At 38.9% G+C, this 20,604-nt stretch overlaps 1 protein-coding gene across 1 annotated transcript; it reads right to left on the bottom strand.

The window, feature by feature from the left end:
- Window positions 1-11,977: 11,977 nt before the first annotated feature.
- Window positions 11,978-12,754, bottom strand: LOC129717094 (uncharacterized). The gene has a single exon (XM_055666939.1). It carries the CDS (start codon window positions 12,752-12,754, stop codon window positions 11,978-11,980), a length of 777 nt encoding a protein of 258 aa, XP_055522914.1.
- Between the last annotated feature and the right edge of the window lie 7,850 nt (window positions 12,755-20,604).

The following is a 20,604-nucleotide window of genomic DNA, read 5'->3' on the forward strand; positions in this document are numbered from 1 at the left end:
AAAACTCTGCGTGACGGAAAATAAGGTATTTTCTGCGCGGGTGTGACGTCACATCTGCCACCCGCCTAGTTGGCCATTATCTAGAAGAGATAATGGTCACATGGTCCGTTCTGACGGCTGATAGGTGTGTTTTTTTATTACTATTATTTTCGCGTTTTATGCTACTATATACATATTTGTTTTCATGATATTCCTTCTTTCCTTTGCACGTAAAATTCAATTAATTGCAATGGTGCTACATATCATTGCTACATAAATTAACGTTTTCAGACATGGATTTTCCTCATAACAAATTGACAAATGTTCGCTCGCCTGGTGCGTTGCGCCTTGTAGATATCCGCTGCTTAGCTGTCGTATTCAAGCGCCGGGTTACAGGGGGTTTGAAACGGGAGGGTGTGTCTGCCAGTAGAGGTTCTCATCGGTTGGTTGTGGTGTCATCCTCGCGAACTCCTCCTTAAGGATTCATCGGGTTATTTACAATAGTTCAATGGTTGCCATTGCACTTCAATTAAGGCTGCAGTTCAGCTGGTTGTTTTACGATTGTTCAGAGTTTGTTGTTGAACTTCAATGTTGGGTTAGCCGTGTCCCTTTGACATAGATCGGCTGTATTTTTGTTTGGCTTATAGTATTGTTACACGCCGTGTGGCGAAAAGATTTGCGATTGCCACTGGCTCAGTTTCATAATGCATTCACTTGGTTTATCATCTTTAACTGTCTGCGCAGGGTGTCCAATTACCCGCTAACATATGTGCGCACACTATCAAATCGTAGTGCGGAAAGAACATAGTTGATTAAACACGAGCAAAATTTTATAGCGTCATTTTACTTGTTTGGCTTTGACCTCGAATCCTTATTTGTAGAAGTCAATAACTCTCTATGAGTAATATATATTTGGAGCAAATTATCACTCCCTTCTTTGCATAGTTTGATGTATTCGTCTTCGCGCTGAAGTCTCGATTCAGGCTCGGCCATGAGCCGCTTTGATTGAGTTCTGTTGCACATCTGGCCTCTTCAGGGGTCAAAAACTGGATACTGCTCGTCTCCTCTTGGTAATATCGTTTGGCTTTGCCTCCATCTCGACCATAGACACCCGCCGTTCAACTCCCCTCGCAACCGTCTGCTTTCCTTTTCGCGCTGTACTGGGCATCATGGTATGCCCCATCTCGGCATCCGTTGTAATCACCTCGGTCGTCTTCGATGATCAGGAACTCGTCTCGTTGTCAATTCTTAGATACTAGTTGCCCTACTTAGCAAGTGGTGCATTATTTTTTTTGCCATTATTTCATCAATCCTTTTTTTGGTTTCGTTACTTTTTCCACTTGCTGTTTAAAATTACTTGTTCACTCGCGTACGGGCTTCTTACATTCTATTATCTACCCTAGGCTGCTACTTACAATCTAGGCCCGTATTTCTCTTATTTTTCGGATGACATAATTTGGTTTCTCTTCCCCTACTAAGACGTACATCATTTGTTTTATCCGATTTTACATACATAACATTTCAAATGTGCATTGTTTACTTTTTTTTCATCATACATTCTCTAACTTTGGTATTCGATGTTTTTTTTTTGTTTTACATTAAAAATCATTTTGACACGTATCAATCCATTTATCTGTATTAGGCATTTCTTTCTGCGATAAAATATAAGTTTAACTTGTCTTGTGGCCTATTATTAACATTTTTTTTCATCAAATGTTCTTCAAATAACTTTCTTCAATTTTATTAAGTAGCTTAAATACTTTGCTTTGGTTGCAAATTTTTTTCATTTTATTGCTTTTTCTCGTTAAATATCTTCTTCCATTTTATTAAAACTTTTTCGATTTACATAAAATGAGTCTGTTTCGACATAGTAGATTATTCTTTTATCTCTTTATTTTTGGTTCATCATGTTTTCTTCGAACAAACCGCATCGGTTCAATCTCTTCTTTCCTTTGTCAGGTATTTTCTGTCAGTTTCATAAATAAATCTTTTCATTGTACAAACCGCGTTGATAAAATATTCATCGTTTTCCTCTGTCTTCATATACAATACCTGGCGTCTTCTTAACACCTCATATCATTTTCTATTTGCACTAAAAAGTCTCGTCACTTTCTCTTCTGTTTTAATCTTTTGAACCTCTTTCTGAATACTACTTACACTTCACCTTAGTATACAGTTGCCTGCATAATACCTCTCCCCCTTCCATCCGAAGGTGCGACCGCCCGCTTTGGAGATTCCTGAAAGATAAGAAGGTTAGGAAATAAACGAAAACTCGCACACTCAATCATCCTGGGCCGGTTATTCCCTTGTTTTTCTTTCACCCAATTTGCACTCCCGCCAATCATTCTGGGTAACCACCCCGTTGTCTACATTCGCTCGTCCTTAACTAAAATTAGAATAGTCTGAATCTCCTAAAGTCAGCAGTCTTCTTGTTCGGTAGGTTTAGCCTTCTTGTCCAAAGTCTCTCCTAGTTCTATTGTTTTCCGTCATTTAAGTTATCTCCATCACACAAAATTTACCAATACATCATCAATCGATTTTCTTCTTCTATTTCTTATTGGGCCATTAGCTATTTTAAATTGAACAAACCTTGTTACATGAGGTCTTTTGTTCACTATATAATTTTCCCATGTTAACATTTGCTTCTAATTTCTTTAAACTCTTTTTTTTTTCATTACAATCTTCCAGATCATTCTAGTAATTTAAATTCCCCAGGTTTTTTGTTTATTTAACTCTTATCGGCGGGGTTTCTCGTCCCTCACGCCTTCATTCGTATTTTAATTTTTTCAACTGTGTCATGCCATTTGACCATTATCCTCAAAGGCTGTATATCTCTTTCGGCAGACTTTTAGTATTTTTTCACGTCATTTCCTTCTTTAAACCCTGTCAAGCCTTTTGATTCCTGTCAGTGAAAGGCTCTTGATATTTTCGGCGACTTTTTCTATTTCTTCACGCCTTTACTTCAGTATACTTTTTTCCGTTTGGTTCTGTTTATTGACTCCCGTCAGTAAAATCATTCATCTTCTTCGGCGACTTTTCGTATTTCTTCACACCTATATTTTACTTCCTCCTTACTTTTTCATACAGCTGCTATTATAACTTATGCCATCCAATATCGTATTCCATTAAATATATTCTGTCCGTTAACCTTGAAAGCATAGTTTAAGTTCATATAATTAGTCATAATAACGCTTAAGCCGGTTATTATGAGCTTTTTCTAAACGATTGCCATTTCTAATTACTGTGGTAATTTCGCTTGGAATGTCCACTACTTCATATGGTCCCCTCCATATGTTCTGAAGCTTTTGGCCCGCACCAGTCGCTACGACCTTCACTAATACTTGTTCACCCCACATGGGTTTGTAATCTTTAGATGATCTGTCGTAAATTTGTTTGCGGTTCTCTTTACTCCTTTTCAGGTTGGCTTGTGCGTTTGCGTGTAAATCGTAAAATATTTTCTTCATTTCATGTGTGTAAGCATCATATGTCATCTTTTCCACTCCGTTCCGCTTATAGATTGAAGTCGGGATTCGAGCTATCCGTCCGTACAATAATTCGAACGGCGTATATCCTGTGGACGAGTTTAATGATGTATTGTATTCGAACGTGAAAACGATAACAACTCGTCCCATGTGTGCGGCTTTCCGCCAATAAATGTCTCAAATATGTCTTTAACTCGCGGTTTGATCTCTCTACCAAGTTAGCTTGTGGATGATACGGGCTAGTCGTAATTTTCTTGATCTTTAAAATTTTGCACACCTCTTTCATTAGTGAGCTCACAAAATTTGCGCCGTTGTCTGTGACTAGTTCCAACGGGGCACCGAATTTACAAATATAATTCTCTACGAAGGTCTTGGCTACCGTCTGGCTTTCTTGATTCTCCATTGGAGTGACAATTAGGTATCTCGTCAAGTCATCCTGCATGACTAGACCATAACGGTTGCCCATATCGGACTCGGGTAACACCACGATATCCATGTATAATTTCTCAAATGGCTCCGATGCAGTCGTGGTGATCTGCATCGGTATCTTGTTTGATCTTCCAATTTTGTTCTTTTGGCAAGAATCACACTGCCGAACGTAGTTCTCAATATCCCGTTTCATCGTAGCCCATGTAAAAAGTGTGCCAATTCTCTGGCGCATTCGTCGCGCTCCTACGTGCCCTCCTAAGGGTGCATCGTGAAATTCCCTTAAAATTGTTTCCACTTGATTTGGCGCAATTACTGTACGCTCGCTATTAGCATTATATAGTATTATTTGTTTTTCTAGCTTACCTGCTAGGAACTAAATCATTTGCAGAACCTCCTGCTGCTTGATTTTTCTGAATGATATTAGTTGAATGCCCCCGGCTGCCTTTACTGCCGTGGGGCTCTTATTGAAGCTATCCAAAAATTGTGAAAAAAATTGCCGGAAATCGATTAACGAATTTTCGCCGCCGTCTACTATGAAACCGCCTACTTTCTTGTCTTTAAATTTGAGTACACCATCCCCGACGTATTCTTTCAGTCCTTGTGACAGCTGATACAGTGTCTGAAGTTCTCTGTATGCTGTCCGACTGTTTAAAATGATAAGACGAGCTTCGATATTTCTCTCATCCAATATTCTCTTTGAGACTTCCACCGTCTCGCTTGGTATCAGGTCATTTGATAATGCCTGTGAAAAGTCATCATATGAAATGTTGACGAGTTGTTGCTCATCCTCGTCCTCAGCGATGTCCGAAATGTCTATGGCACTCAAATCTTGTATTGTGCCGTTCAAACCATCTGAAGCGTTCTTCTGCTGCTCTAGCAGGCGTTTCTGCTGGCGCGTAATCATGGCTATCTGCCTGTGGGGTGAACTTTCTTGCCCCTGACACGTCCCATCTGATAAACGTGACAAAAAATCGGCGACTATATTTTCGCTACCTTGTTTATACCTGATGCTGCATTCCAAACCCTGCAACTTTAGTCTCAATCTTGTCAGCGTTGGAGATGTCTCTTTGAGCCTCCAAATAGCTATAAGTGGTCTGTGGTCCGTGTAAACGATAAACTTTTGACCAAAAATGTAATGTTTGAAATATTCTATGGCCCATACAATCGCCAATAGTTCCTTTTCTATGATATGATATCTGGTCTCTGCACCTACAAGTGCACGACTCGCGAACGCGATCGGCCGGTGCATGGATTTTTCATTCGACAGGACGGCTCCAATAGCATAATTGCTAGCGTCTGTCGTAATAACAAAAGTGTCTTGATAATTTGGCCGGACTAAAACTGGCTCTGAAATCAGCGCGTTTCTGAGGAATTCGAACGCTTCCTGACATTCTTTTCCCCACACAAACTTAGCGTCTTTCTTCAACAAATCATTCAGCGGCTTGCGCTTCTCCGCGATGTTGGGGATAAACTTCTCGTAAAAATTTACTGTTCCCAAAAATGACCTTAAACCTTTCACGTTTGTGGGTGGCTTAAGGCTATGAATGGCCTCAATATTTGCATTGGTGGGTTTTATGCCTTCTTCACTAACGACATGACCCAAATACTCCAGTTCCTTTTTCAAAAACTAACACTTAGACGGTTCTATTTTTAAGTTATGTTTACGCAAAGCTTGTAATACTTTTCGCAAGCTATCATTATGGTCGGTGATAGTGTCACCGAAAACTATAATATCATCGAGGTAGACAAATGCTTTCACGTCCCCTATCTCAAAAAGAACAGTATTCATAAGTTTTTGGAATGTTGAGGGACTGTTCTTTAACCCCATCGGCATTCGTGTAAATTCGAAGTGGCCTTTGGGAGTGAAAAAAGCCGTTTTAGCCGCATCTCGGCGGTCGATCGGGACTTGATAGAAACCCGATTTTAAATCAATTGAGGAGAAATATTTTGCTCCTCCAACATTATCCAATATCTCATTTATAAGAGGTATTGGGTATACAAACGGCTTGGTAACTTCGTTCAATGATCTAAAGTCCACCACAATTCTGTATCTTTTATTACCGTCAGCATCCGGTTTCATTGGTACACATAACCCCGGTGCATTCCAGGGACTAATGCTGGGTCTAATAATACCCTGCGCCTTCATTTCATCGATTTCCTTATTAATGTGCCGTTTCGTGGCCTCCGGAAATCTATATTGCCGCTTATTGATAGGCACCTCCGATGAAGTTTCTATCGTATGTACGGCGGCGTCAGTAGAGTAGTGGTTAACCTGTCGCCTTCGAAAAAGAAAATATCTGCATAGCTTTCAACCATATTCTTTACTGTCTTGAATTCCCTCTCAGGCAAGTGCGCCAAATCTAACACTTGCCGTAGTTTTTCAATTCTTGCAATACCTCTTGACTCTGGTGTCAGCTTGTGCTCCAACAGGTCATAGTCAAGCCTCGAGTCTAGGTCCAACTCGGGCATTATAGTATTCTTCGAGTCAAGAAAATTGTTCTTCGGCTCTTCATTTCGATATGTTTGGTGCTCTCTATTTATTTCGTTTTTGTCTACGTCAGCCTCATTGCGGGCTGTGTTGCTAGTATCTCGCAACTCGTTCTGTACCATAACTCTATTTCTGGCTGCCACATAAACATGTCGACTAAGGACTTCGTCTTTGGGCATACTCCACGGACTCAAGTCGTCCGGACTTCTGTTTCCGTGTTTTTTGAACACTATGTAATCAAAATTATTTCCTATTTGAAGCGTATGCTTCTTTAAGAATTCTGCTCCGATTAATCCGTCGCTTGGCAAATTTTCTAATATATGAAATTGCGTCGGGATCAAAAAGTCTCCGACTATTAAATCCAACATAATTGTACCTGAGGTTCGCACAATGTCTTGGCCGATACCTCCAAAAGTGGTTACATCCTGTGTATTTACCGGTACATTCAAAAGATTCACAATGCGTGCATTAATTATATTCGCACATGCACCTGTATCTAAGATCAGGTTCAACGTAAATTTGACATTCTGCTTAGCCAGTAGGGTTAACATTAAGTGCCCTCTGACATCGTAATATACTCGCTTAGCCACACAAGCACTGTTGTCTCTTATGTGATTGCATGCGGTCCTCCAATCGGCTATTTATATATTGCTGGGCTCATCGGTACATCTCCGCCAGTCAACATCTTCGCAAATTTCTGCTAAATCCTCGTTAAAATATTTCTGTGCAACAGGATCCAAAATACCTTCTTTTTGCAAATTACTACTTCTTTCATTAATGTTGGCTACCATAGGCATCCGGGTATACGAATTCCTGTACCTCCTATCAGTTGATCCATGTTGACCATAATAATTATATTTCCAACCATGGGCGTAGTTCCCTTGGCTCCGTCGGTATGATCGCGCTGTGCGATAATTGTATTTGGATCGATAACCGTCGCTAGATCCACATATATTGTTATAATTGTTTTGCTTGTGAATTATTCTATCTCTATTTTTGTAATTATAATCTTCATTTCTTCCAAGACGGCTGTTGCTATAATCAGCGTCTTTGTGATTAATTGTAAAAATATTTTTGCTACTATTAAATTGTCTAAGTGCATCGCGCTGTCTTTCGATCAATTCTAGGCCCTGAATTCTATTTTCTATTTCCGAGATATGATTACGCTCATGGTAGTAATCCTCTAAGTCGTCTAGCAGCTCTTCTAACTTAAATGCTCGTTTACCTTGAGCAGCTTCTTTCAATGCGGTGTCACACAAACCCGCCATAAAATGTAATCGAAGACTAACTATCATGCATGACTTCGTACAATTAGTTTCGTAGGAGTCGATTTGCTCCTTAATTTTCAATATCCTCTTTTTATAATCAGGAAAGGTCTCATTCGCCTCCTGTTTCAATGTTTCTACTTGACTTATAACTGCCTCGATGCGTATATTATCCCCAAATTCCTTTAATAAATTCTGCTTAACCTGTGGCCAAGCGTTTGCGTTAATTCTATATATTGCGGCAGCAGCTCTGCCTTTTAGTTTTAATAGAATAATATAAACCAGTGGAGCGTGTGATACTCCTTCTGGTATCTCCCGAGCAAAATGCTCGATATGATAAACGAACGCTTCTAGTCCGTCTAGCGATCCATCAAATTCTGGGATGCACTGCATGGCATCTGCTTTTGGAAACGTGTACTCCATTATTAATTAAAATTTTATATATATATATATTTCTTAACAAACAATAAAAGGTACTGCGGAATAAATACTATAAGACTATAAAGGCTTATGTAGCCTTCTTCCTCTTTTTCCTAGGTATCACTAACGATTCTGTTGACCAGATGTGATAACGTAGCGTGACCGACTCTAATTCCTTCGTCACGCCATATAAAAATCTGAACACCAAGTTTCGAACCATTTAGTGTCAACGGTTCAACGTTTATCTTTATTAATTAAATAAATAACTTTAGGTTTTCATAATAATTAAATGATTATATAAAAAAAAATCATTTCTATTTAGTGTAATTAAATTAATCAAAGATTGTAAATGTTTACATTAGATGGCGTAAGGTGCCATTCCTTATTCATGAAATAATATTTTAACGTAAACTTTCAACATTATATATCTCTGCCGTCGGTTACTTTTTACTCTACCGGTGGATATGTCACCATCGCTGCGCGCGTTGCGCTTATAGATGTATCCATTTTTTACCCTCTTAGCAATTCCCCGCTACTGGTAAGCCACCGGGTTCTCTTTGCTTATGGTAGCAAAACGTTCTTACCATTGGCCATTCAAATTGATGCTTACAAAATACGACCTTGGCCGTAGCTGGCACAGCTGATCGCAATAACACTGCAAAATTCATAAACAGAGACAGCGTACCCGACAATTAGTACAACTGACTAACTTTTGTATGCAACGTGTGAGCGCGCTATTCGTAGTTACCGCTCTCATGCTCTTTATTGGACATTAATGAAATGCGACTTTGCCCCTTTATATTTGCTAACGATGACGTAGCCACCCGTGTGCTAAAACTCTCTCTTAGAATAATTAAGGTGAGTTCCATGTGCTCAACTCTGCGAGTATTTGTTTGCGTTCTTGAATTCGATTTGCTAGCGCCCGTTTGCTTCCCGCTCTGACACTTTAATTATTTTGTTGGGCAAATGAACGAAAATCGCTTGCGTGCACTTGTCGTGCCGAGAGTTTTATTGCTAGCCGTTTGAGCAATAAAATCACCCGCGCAGCAGCGGCGCGAATTGATTGTTTATACAAATTGGCCTCTCGACCCAAGTAGATGTGATAACCTGTAAATCGTTATAATTACGAACCACTGAAGAATTGTTACGATTGTAGTTCGCCTCATGTAGTCTCCAAGGTCATTTATGTCTCCTAATGTGTATCTCTCCGTCGTTCTCTTCTATCGTCAATAGCTCCTAAATGGCTTTATATTTGGTAGTTTTTTGTTCTATCAGTTTAAAAAAAAAAAATCAATAGATGTCAATTCACAAATTTTACTGCGTCGAACGATACAAAAAAAAACTCTTCCGTTAAAATTTCAGCTGCAATATTTAAACATAAATATTTCTTACTATGTGCTTCTCACCCGAATATTCTTGGTATAGGGCCGGCCATTGTCGTGGACATCTCTACTTCAATTTCCACTACGTAACTTCGGCACCTTCTTAATACGATAATTCACAGTTGTCTGGCTATTCCAATATGTCTGGCTGTTCCAATATGTAGAGGCCGTAGAGGTGTTAATAAGTCACTTACTGCATGTGTTTCTTTTTTTCCCGGCCGTTATCATTAACTGGCTAATTGCGAGATTTGGTTCCGTTTTTTTTTCTTTGGTCTTCTTCTTAAGACATAAAAAAATCACAATAGGGTACTTTTAGTTTTTTTCCGTTCTTTTAACACTTATTGAAAGACGGAGTTAGAATTAATTACTTGCAAAAACACTGTAATTGTTCACCGTTTTATCAAACCGACAGAACCGAAAACCGTATGCGCATTCAACAAACCGTTCAAACACACAGAAAATGCTCACTTGATACTTATTAAAATCAGTTCCCGGCGTGGGACGACCGCTTGTCACCAAATGCGTTAACCACGAATGTCCTTGCAGGGTTCTTTTCCTGAACCGCCTGTCACCAAATGTGTGTACTTCTATCCTCACGATTTTCTAGTTCAGTTCTGGATGATGGAAATACAAAACGCGCAATGCGCAGCACTTTAGCGACAAAATAGTTGCGCTTTCACTTAATTTACTGCTACCATCACGATTTTCTAGTTGAATTTTAAGTCCACTCGGTCTTTATATCCACTCAGTCAGAACTGGCGTTTATTTTTCTTTAGCTGTCACCACATGTGTGGGTATACCTATATCCTGGGTATAACCTACCAGGACTTTCTCCAGAAAACCCTGTACGTGCCGTCGGCACGGAATTACAACTCGAGACTTGAGCGGTAGATTAAACTTACTTTATTCACACAAAAGCTTAAATAGTACCCTACAGGTAACTCGGAGCGAAAGGCTTTCCCCCTTCGATCCGGTTACCACATACCTAGCTGTTCTATACTAGCCTATGGCATTTCTTGGCCTGTCTCTTTCTCGTGCTTAGCTTTTAGTACATACAATTAACTACTTGAGAGCGCTATAACATGTGCTCCAAAACACGTGCGCTAGTGTGAGCGCTAAGAACCCGCGCGTGAGCATGGGCGATGCTGAGCGACGCTACCGTTTGTCGAGTTCTTTATTTTTGTTTATTCAATGCCTCGGTGGCTTAGTGACTATTCATCGCGGAAGGCAAAGTGTTTTCGCCAACGCTTGCATAGCAGAACCGTTGGCGGTCTTTCTTCAAGATTTTTCCTGTTTTCTTCACAAATGGTCTTGTATTTGGTGGACAACGGCAGACGGCCGTGTCCCGCTTTTACACTCTACCTGTTTTCAATTCATTCAACAAAAGGCTTACTGTCTTTCGGACTAAGCTAAAAATGTACCGTATGACAAAACTCTGCGTGACGGAAAATAAGGTATTTTCTGCGCGGGTGTGACGTCACAGATGATGCACATCAGGTTCAATCAGCGGCATTTCGCATTTGTCTACTAACACGTTGCTGTCACTAGCACAGAAAACCAGATCCAACAGTCTGCCAAGATGATTACGTTGTAAATTTACCTGACATAAATTAAGGAAATCCATGCCGTCAATCAAAGTTGCATTTGTTGCAGAAAGCTGTGCCGTACTAGTATGCTGTATCACACCGTTGCATAAGTTCCAGGCAATTCGAGGCTGATTGTAGTCGCCGCAAACAATTATTATGCTATCGGGAGGACTATTGTCACGAAATTCACGAACAGAAGCAATGTGTGCATCTACGACTGACGCATCGTTACTTTTGTCCGGTGGAATATACACAGTGCAAAGTAAAATTTTCTTATTACGAATAGTCGCTCGAACGCATACCTGTTCTAAATGCCGTCCGTGTGCGGGCCCAAAGAGAGTACACGGGTGTTGTTTATTCACAGCAATCAAAACACCTCCAAAGGAACGTTTCGTGCTATTTATCGCGTTCCTGTCGCACCGAAAAACACTATATGAGTTTCCGAAAAGCTGGAGTGAATTGATGCGGTCGTCTAGGCCAGTTACAGTGAGCATAATGACGTCGTACATGCTGTCTTCAGTGTGCAGAAAAAAATCGTCGATTTTTGTTCGCAGTCCCCGCACATTCTGATAGTTTAACCAGATGTTTCCTATATCATGACGATTGTCCGGAATGCTGAAACTTGAATGATGGTCAGGTACCGATTGTTCAGAATTCAAACTATACATGCCTGAAGCAGCAGGCTGGAAGCCCGCTTCCCGCACTCCGACCGCAGGGCCGGGACGATGACGATGGCGAATCTCAGCAGAGTGCGCGACTCTGGCGGAGGGGTCAGGGGCTTCCATAGTGCCTATTAAAGGGTGTCCCGGGTCCAAAACATCAGCGGCAGGAACATTAGTTGGCAGCAAGTGGTCTCCGTCGAAAGTCTCATGGACATTAAATTGCAGTTTTATTACGTTGTCGGTCAAATCATGTGCATTAGTTGCACAGCAGGCGAAATCACAATCTAATTTTTTGGCAATTCAACAAACTCCCTAAACAGCATGCCAGTAGGCCATGAAGCCGGATCCAATGCAACATTTTTCAAATCTGGATCCAGGCCGATTTTGTGTGACACATAAGAGAGGTTCGATGTATCAATACCTTTCCGCACGAGCCGTATGGCAACAACAGGCTCAGTGGTGTGCAAACAGCGCGAAATGATTTTCTGTATGTCACCGTCGGTGACCTTAGGATTCAAACCAGATAAATATAGCCAAGAACGGTTCTTTGCAGCGACGGGAACAATTGAAGGTACTGATAAATAACTCAGATCAATGTTATTCTTACCACGATCGGCTTCGATATGAATAGGTTCAGTACGACGACGTTTTGCGTTTTTTATTGGCCAAACAAGCGTAGTAGACAAAGCAGAAGATGTACCAAGCATTGGATCCTCAATCACCGATGTGCGGGGCATATTGTCAATTTTCCTGCTCAATTTATCGACGACATCAAAGAGCTTCTGAACCTGCGCTGGTAAATCGGCAATAGGCTGTGGTTGTGAGGATTGGTTTGATTGCAACTCTGTCACATAAGCGCAAACAGATCGACCGTTCAGTACCTCACGACAGGACGGACAAATGAATATTATTTTGCCTTGCGCTAGAAATTCTTTACAGAGACGACTATTGATACCACAGCATTGCTGGTTGATATGAAAACAAGTTTCACAGAAGCCGCAACGGATGGGTTCCAAATCATTTACAGCCAGTTTGCACTCACCGCACAGTGTTTTCTCCATTCTGTTTTGGTTCAGCAAGCGGTAGCAGTATTTAACGAATGTTGTTTTATAGGAAGTATGGCGGAGGTGGTTCCAAATTCTGTAACATGGACCAAAAATGTCTTAATTGTGGAGACTCTTCTCACAAAAAGGACACATGTCCTGTGAAAGAGAGTAAAAATTTTCGCTGTGCGAATTGTAACGGCAACCATATGTCAAATTTTTATCAATGCCCAGTCCGTTTAGCAATTGTGAAGGCAAGGCCAGGTAAACAAAATTCAATTTATCAATTAAAACCAACTTCAAAACAAAATTCTCCAAGCGTACCAGTGACGCATAGTTTACCTACTCCTTTGCATACCCGTTTAACTTATGCACAGGTTACAGGTAGTTCGAACATTATACCGCCTAGTGTTGGTAGTTCGAAAATGACCGTTAATATGGGTAAGCAAAACACGCTAGAAAATAATTGTACACCTATCACTCCAGCTAATATTGCTGCCGAAAATATTTTTTCTAATGTCAACTGCCTGGGGCCTATTACGGCAGGTAAACTTTCTTTTTTGCAACAGGCAATGTTCGATCTTATGAATGTTGCAGGCAAAATCAATGTTTGAAGCCATTCAAATAGGCACAAATTTTACTATTAAAATTGTTTCTAATTTAAAATTTAGCAATGATTTTAAATAAAACAATTAAAATATTAAATTGGAATGCTCGCTCATTGAAGGCCAATGAGAATGAGCTTTTTAATTTTTTAACAGTAAATAATGTGCATATTGCAATTATTACTGAAACATTTTTGAAACCTAACATAAAATTAAAATATGATCCCAATTACGTGGTTCATAGATATGATAGGATTCAGGGTTCCGGCGGTGGAGTTGCAATTGTTATTCATCGCCGAATCAAACATCGTGCTCTTCCCCATCTTGAGACGAAAGTTATTGAAACTTTGGGAATTGAAGTTCAAACTGAACTTGGGATTTTATTTATTGCCGCAGCATATTTACCATTTCAATGCACACGCGAGCTCAAAAATTATTTGAAAGGTGATTTACAAAAACTCACCAGAAATCGTTCGAAATTTTTCATAATCGGCGATTTTAACGCTAAACATCGTTCATGGAATAATTCTCAAAGTAATTCCAATGGCAAAATTTTATTCAATGATTGTTCTTCTGGATACTATTCTATTTTGTCTCCGAATAGTCCTACATGCTTTTCTTCTGTAAGAAACCCTTCAACAATTGATTTGGTGCTAACAGATCAAAGTCATGTATGTAGTGATTTGATCACACATGCTGACTTTGATTCTGACCATCTTCCAATAACTTTTTCTTTATCACATGAATCAGTTTTAAAACCTATGAGCTCTGTTTTTAATTATAACAAGGCTAATTGGGAAAGATACAAAACTCATATTGAGAGAAATTTCAATAATGAGCTTGATTTGCAAAACGAAGTGAATATTGATTCCGCTTTGGAAGCATTAAAATGTGCAATTGTTGATGCCAGGAATTATTCTGTTCCAAAGGCTCAAGTGAAATTTGTTTCATCTATAATTGACGAAAATCTTCAACTTCTAATTCGTTTGAAAAATGTCCGCAGACGTCAATATCAACGTTCTCGTGACCCTGTTTTTAAAACTATTTATAAAGATTTACAGAAAGAGATTAAACATAGATTTACTCTTTTGAGAAATCAAAATTTTGAGACTAAAGTTGAAAAATTGAAACCATATTCAAAACCATTTTGGAAGCTGTCGAAGATTCTTAAGAAACCTTCAAAGCCTCTTCCAGTTTTAAAAGATGGTGAACGTTTTCTTGTATCCAATGAACAAAAGGCTCAAAGACTTGCTCAGCAGTTTGAGAGTGTTCATAACTCAAATTTGAATTTTGTGAGTCCAATTGAAAATGAAGTCACACGTCAATTTGATTTAATTTCTTCCCAGAATTTTTTACCTGCAGAAATAATTGAAACTAACTTGAATGAGATTAAATCAATTATTGAAAATTTCAAAAATATGAAAGCACCTGGTGACGATGGAATCTTTAATATACTAATCAAACATCTCCCTGAGAGCACAATGGAATTTTAAGTGAAAATTTTCAATTGCTGCTTCAAAATTGCATATTTTCCCAAATTATGGAAAAATGCAAAAATTACTCTCATTTTAAAACCGGATAAGAACCCAGCTGAAGTTTCAAGTTATCGACCAATCAGTTTGCTTTCTTCAATAAGTAAACTGTTTGAGAGAATTATTCTTAAAAGAATGATGTCACACATCAACGAAAATTCAATTTTTGCAAATGAACAGTTTGGATTTCGCCATGGGCATTCCACTACTCATCAATTGCTCAGAGTTACTAATATGATACGAGCTAACAAATCTGAAGGTTATTCCACTGGAGCTGCTCTTTTAGACATAGAAAAAGCATTCGACAGTGTTTGGCATAAAGGTTTAATTGCGAAATTGCAACTTTTAATTTTCCAATTTTCCTAGTCAAAATTTTAAAAAATTATCTTACTGATCGAACTCTGCAGGTTGTCTATCAGAATTCAAAATCTGTTAGATTTTCTGTCAGAGCAGGTGTACCTCAAGGTTCAGTCTTGGGTCCAGTCCTGTGCAACATATTCACTTCAGATCTTCCTGATTTGCCTCCAGGATGCACAAAGTCATTGTTCTGCGATGACACAAGCATTTCCGTAAAAGGAAAAAGTCTTCGTGTCATATGCAGTCGATTGCAGAAAAGTTTAGATATTTTTTCTTCCTACTTGCAAAAGTGGAAAATCTCTCCCAATGCTTCTAAAACTCAAATGATAATTTTTCCGCATAAGCCTAGGGCTTCTTTCCTCAAGCCAAACAATAATCACGTTGTCAAGATGAATGGGGTTATTTTAAGTTGGTCCGACAAGGTTAAGTACTTGGGACTAATTTATGATAAAAAACTTATTTTCAAAGAGCACATTGAGAGTATACAAGCCAAGTGCATCAAATATACGAGATGTTTATATCCTCTCATTAACAGGAACTCTAAACTTTGTTTAAAGAACAAACTTTTGATTTACAAACAAATTTTTAGACCAGCAATGCTTTATGCTGTACCGATCTGGTCAAGTTGCTGTTCAACTAAAATTCTGAAAATGATTTTGAAGCGTCCTCCTTGGTTTGGTACACTCGAATTACATAGACTTACTGGTGTTGAACCATTAGAAGCTATGTCAAATAAAATTATTAACAATTTTCGACAAAAATCGTTGCAATCCTCAATTGCTACGATAAGCTCTCTTTATAGCCAATAAGTTAGCAATTAAGTTAGTTGTAAGTTTACTTCCCCTTTTCTGACAAGTAGGTTTAAATCCCTATGAATGATAAGTCCTAATTGCGAAAGCAAACAAATCCTAACAATTAAAATTACGAATTTCTAACAGTGTTGAGAAGTCACCATTTGTGATTGGACACACACACTCATTATTTACTAATATTTATCATAAATACTTAAGCTACTAACAAATCCCCCCTTAAAAAAAAAAGAAACGAATGTTGTTATTGTTGGAAGCAACAATAGCGGCCGAATCAAAAATACGATTTATCAGTTAGCGGGATCAAACCAATCAAAACATATTATAAAACTTCACGATATTTGAACCAGGAAACAGTTGCAATTTACTATGTGCGCATATAAAATACGATATTAGCGGTTAAACTGACAAAAAATTACGTTAATTCAGTGACGAAAACTTTGAGTTGTTCAACTTCTCTTATAAAATTCTCATTTCGCAAGAGAGTGAATCTATGTTTAATTTTCTTTTGTAATTCTTGAAAAATAATTTTCAAAGCAGGATCACGAGATCTTTGGTTTTAACGTCTTCGTATGTTCTTCAAACGTATAAGAAGTTGAAGTTCACTGTCAATAATTGGTGCATTAAATTTCACTCTTGCCTTGGGAACTGATAAATTCCGGGCATTGAGCTGCTAAAATTTTCTAATACTCTGTCAATGTCAGCACTATTTTGTAAAATAATATCATCATTCAAATTTTCCTCGATCGTAGAACGATATCTATCCCAATTAGTCTTGTGATAATTTAACACAGATCTAGTGGGATTTAAAATAGTTTCATGGGAAATAGAAAATGTTATGGGAAGATGATCAGAATCAAAGTAAGCATGAGTTAATAAATCACTGCATGAATGGCTTTGATTTGTTAGTACCAAATCAATTGTAGATGGATTCCTAATAGAAGAATAACATGTAGGAACATTTGGAAATGAAACTGAATAAAATCCAGCCGAGCAATCATTAAACAATATTTTTCCATTGGAATTGCTTTGAGCATTATTCCAAGATCGATGTTTCGCATTAAAATCACCGATGATTAAAAATTTAGATTTATTTCTTGTGAGTTTTTGCAAATCTCCCTTGAAATAATTTTTTCGCTAACCAGTGCATTGAAAAGGCAAATACACTGCGGCTATAAATAAAATGCCAATACTTGTTTCAATTTCAATTCCCAAACTCTCGATAACTTTGGTTTCAAGATGGGGTAAAACACGATGTTTTATTCGACGGTGGATAACTATTGCAACTCCACCACCGGCAACATCAATTCTATCAAACCTATGAACTATAAAATTTGGGTTCTTTTTAGTTTAATATTTGGCTTTAAAAGCGTTTCAGTCACAACTGCAATATGCACATCGTGGACTGTTAAAAAATTGAAAAATTCATCCTCTTTCGCTTTTGAAGAGCGAGCATTCCAATTTAGAAAATTTACAGCATTATTTAAAATCATTGCTGAATTTCAATTTCATAACAATATTAGTTGTAAATTTTATACCTTCTTGAACAGCCTCGTACATCGAGTTACAGTTCAACAAAACGGACATTAGCTGCAGCATGGATTGTTGCAGGTATTCAATCTTTTCGGGAGTTGGATTACCTGAATCAATACTGGCTGATTTTTCAGCACCAAACACGAACGGTTTGTTACTGTTTGAATTTGAAATATTACCTGAAAGGACACTGGTATATGAACAGCCTGGTGTTGCCTGAACAGGATTATTTTTCTGAAATTTGTTATCTGAATTTAAATTATTACCTACAGACACACCTGCTAATGAAAGTGCTGGTGATGCCTGAACAGTACTGAAAGTCTTTTGATTACCCACATTGACAATAGGTTGTTTAGAATTCCTACGTTGTCTAGAAGCAAAAATTTTTGACCTTACAGGACAAATTACATTTGTGATTTCCCCCACAATTTACACATTTGAAACTATTAGTGATCTCTTTCACGGGGCAGATATCTTTCGTGTGACTAGTGTCACCACAAATCATACATTTTGCAGCCATATGGCAGTTTCGAGTTCCATGACCATAGGCTTGACAATTCCGTCTACCGCCGATAATTATACAAAACGAGGTCATTATATACACAAAAATTAAGAAGATGATGTATGTAATACTAGCTGACCCGGCAAACTTCGTTCCGCCTATTTTAGTGTTTAATTTAATAATTTTAGCATTTCAGTTATTTTCGTTGTTTTCCAGAAACTGAAAGTGGTCATCTTCTGATTCAAAATGGTGTCCAGGGTCAATGCTTGGCTTCTTTACATCATTTCGATTACGGACTTATCCATATGTAGTAGTATTCGGTTATTTGCGGATGTTTTCCATAAGTTGCCATTTTTCAATTCAAACTGTTGTCTAAAGTCAATTTTAGCTCCTTGCATTATTCTGGATCCGGTGATCCGGAACCGTAAGTCGCCATCTTGGATTTAAAAATGGCTTTTGGAGACAATTTCTGGCCCCTGAGCGTCATTCTGGTTTGAGAAACACCCATATTGGGTGTTATTTATTCATTTTCGGCTGTTTTCCAGAAACCGGATGTCACCATCTTCGAATTCAAAATGGTGTCTGTGGTCGATTCTAGCTCCTGTGTATCATTCTGGTTCCGAAGAAACTCATTTTGTATGGAAATCGGCCATTTTCGGTTGTTTTTTAGAAACCGGAAGTTTCCATCTTACAATTCATAATGGTGTCTGAGGTCAATTTTCAGCTTAATTCCCGTTCCAGAGATACTCATATTGGGTGGTATTTGGTCACTTTAGGCTGTTTTACGGAGACCGGAAGTCGCCATCTTGGATTTCAAAACAATTTCAGCCCTCCGTGCGTCAATCTGGATAAAGAAACGCTCATATTGAGTGATATTTGATCATTTTAGGCTGTTTTCCAGACACCGGAAGTCGCCATCTTACAATTCAAAATATTGTCTGAGGTCGATTTTTGGCTTTAGTGCATCATAACAATCCCGGAAATACCTATATGGCGTCGTACACAAATTACGTAACGCTAAAAACCTAGATTTCAGACCCCCTCCCCCTATGTAACGATAAGTAACGTTAGATATGACTCCCCCCCCCCTAAAGTTACGTAACGCTGGACAACCTGTCCACTCCTCCAAATTTGCAATTTTGAGCAAACATCTCAGTTACGTAACGGGTTCAACAATCCCCCCCCTTCCCCTATGTAACAATAAGTAAAGCAGACTCATCTCCCCCCCCCACCTTCATGCGTTACGTAATTTGTGTACGACGCCTATTGGGTGGTATTTGATCATTTTCGGCTGTTTTCCAGACACCGGAAATCGCCATCTTACAATTCAAAATGTTGTCGGAGGTCGATTTGTAGCTTCAGTGCGTCATAACAATTCCGGAATTACCCATATTAGGTGGTATTTGGTCATTTGCCGCTGTTTTTCGGAAACCGGAAGTCGCCATCTTGGATTTCAAAATGGCATTTGGGAACAATTTCTGGCCTCCGTGCGTCAATCTGATTTAAGAAACGCTCATATTGAGTGATATTTGATCATTTTCGGCTGTTTTCCAGACACCGGAAATCGCCATCTTACAATTCAAAATGTTGTCTGAGGTCGATTTGTGGCTTCAGTGCGTCATAACAATTCCGGAAATACCCATATTAGGTGGTATTTGGTCATTTGCCGCTGTTTTTCGGAAACCGGAAGTCGCCATCTTGGATTTCAAATTGGCATTTGGGAACAATTTCTGGCCTCCGTGCGTCAATCTGATTTAAGAAACGCTCATATTGAGTGGTATTTGATCATTTCCGGCTGTTTTCCAGACACCGGAAGTTGCCATCTTACAATTCAAATTGATGTTTGAGGTCGATTTGTGGCTTCAGTGTATCATAACTGTTGGGTACAGGTCCGTTACCTTCCGTTAATTCTTCGATAGCGTTGAGGGCCTCCAACCCAACACTCGTAGGAATGGCTTCGGTGGAAGACGCGGGAAATTGTATCCAGTTTGAGATCCAAAGTCCCACTCGGAAAATGTCCAATAAAATCACCAAACGCGCGTTATTTTATCACTACACCTTTATTAATTTAGTCTAGCTTCTAAGAAAATGCATGCCAATTAGATTTAAGAACACTTTATTTTAAGGAAACTACTGCATGCTTAATTTAGGTTTATTCTTAATTTTAGGTTACTACACTAGGTTTAATTTAATAAATTTTCAGCGATTCGTTCAGCTGGCGAGGTAGAATGCGACTATCCTCAGATTTTTATTCGATCAGATTTATAGGTCCAACAGCAGCTGAATGCTTCTCCGGCGATGTTTTCCGATCGTCGATTCTGGAGTTTAGAGTATCGGAATGATCTCTTATCAGCTCCCATCTTCTCCTATCAGCGATCGTTATCACTCCCAAGGGCGTCTAGAAGTTGATGATGATGATCGTGTTGCGATGACTCTCCTGTGGCCTGGCTGGGATGATAATCGGCTGCTTCGTTCTCGCGTACGGTTTCGGATGAGAGTTTGTGATATCTCTAAGTTTGTCATCAGGGTT

This window comes from Wyeomyia smithii, chromosome 1 (genome assembly GCF_029784165.1).
Source record: "Wyeomyia smithii strain HCP4-BCI-WySm-NY-G18 chromosome 1, ASM2978416v1, whole genome shotgun sequence".
Taxonomy (NCBI): Eukaryota; Metazoa; Arthropoda; class Insecta; order Diptera; family Culicidae; genus Wyeomyia; species Wyeomyia smithii.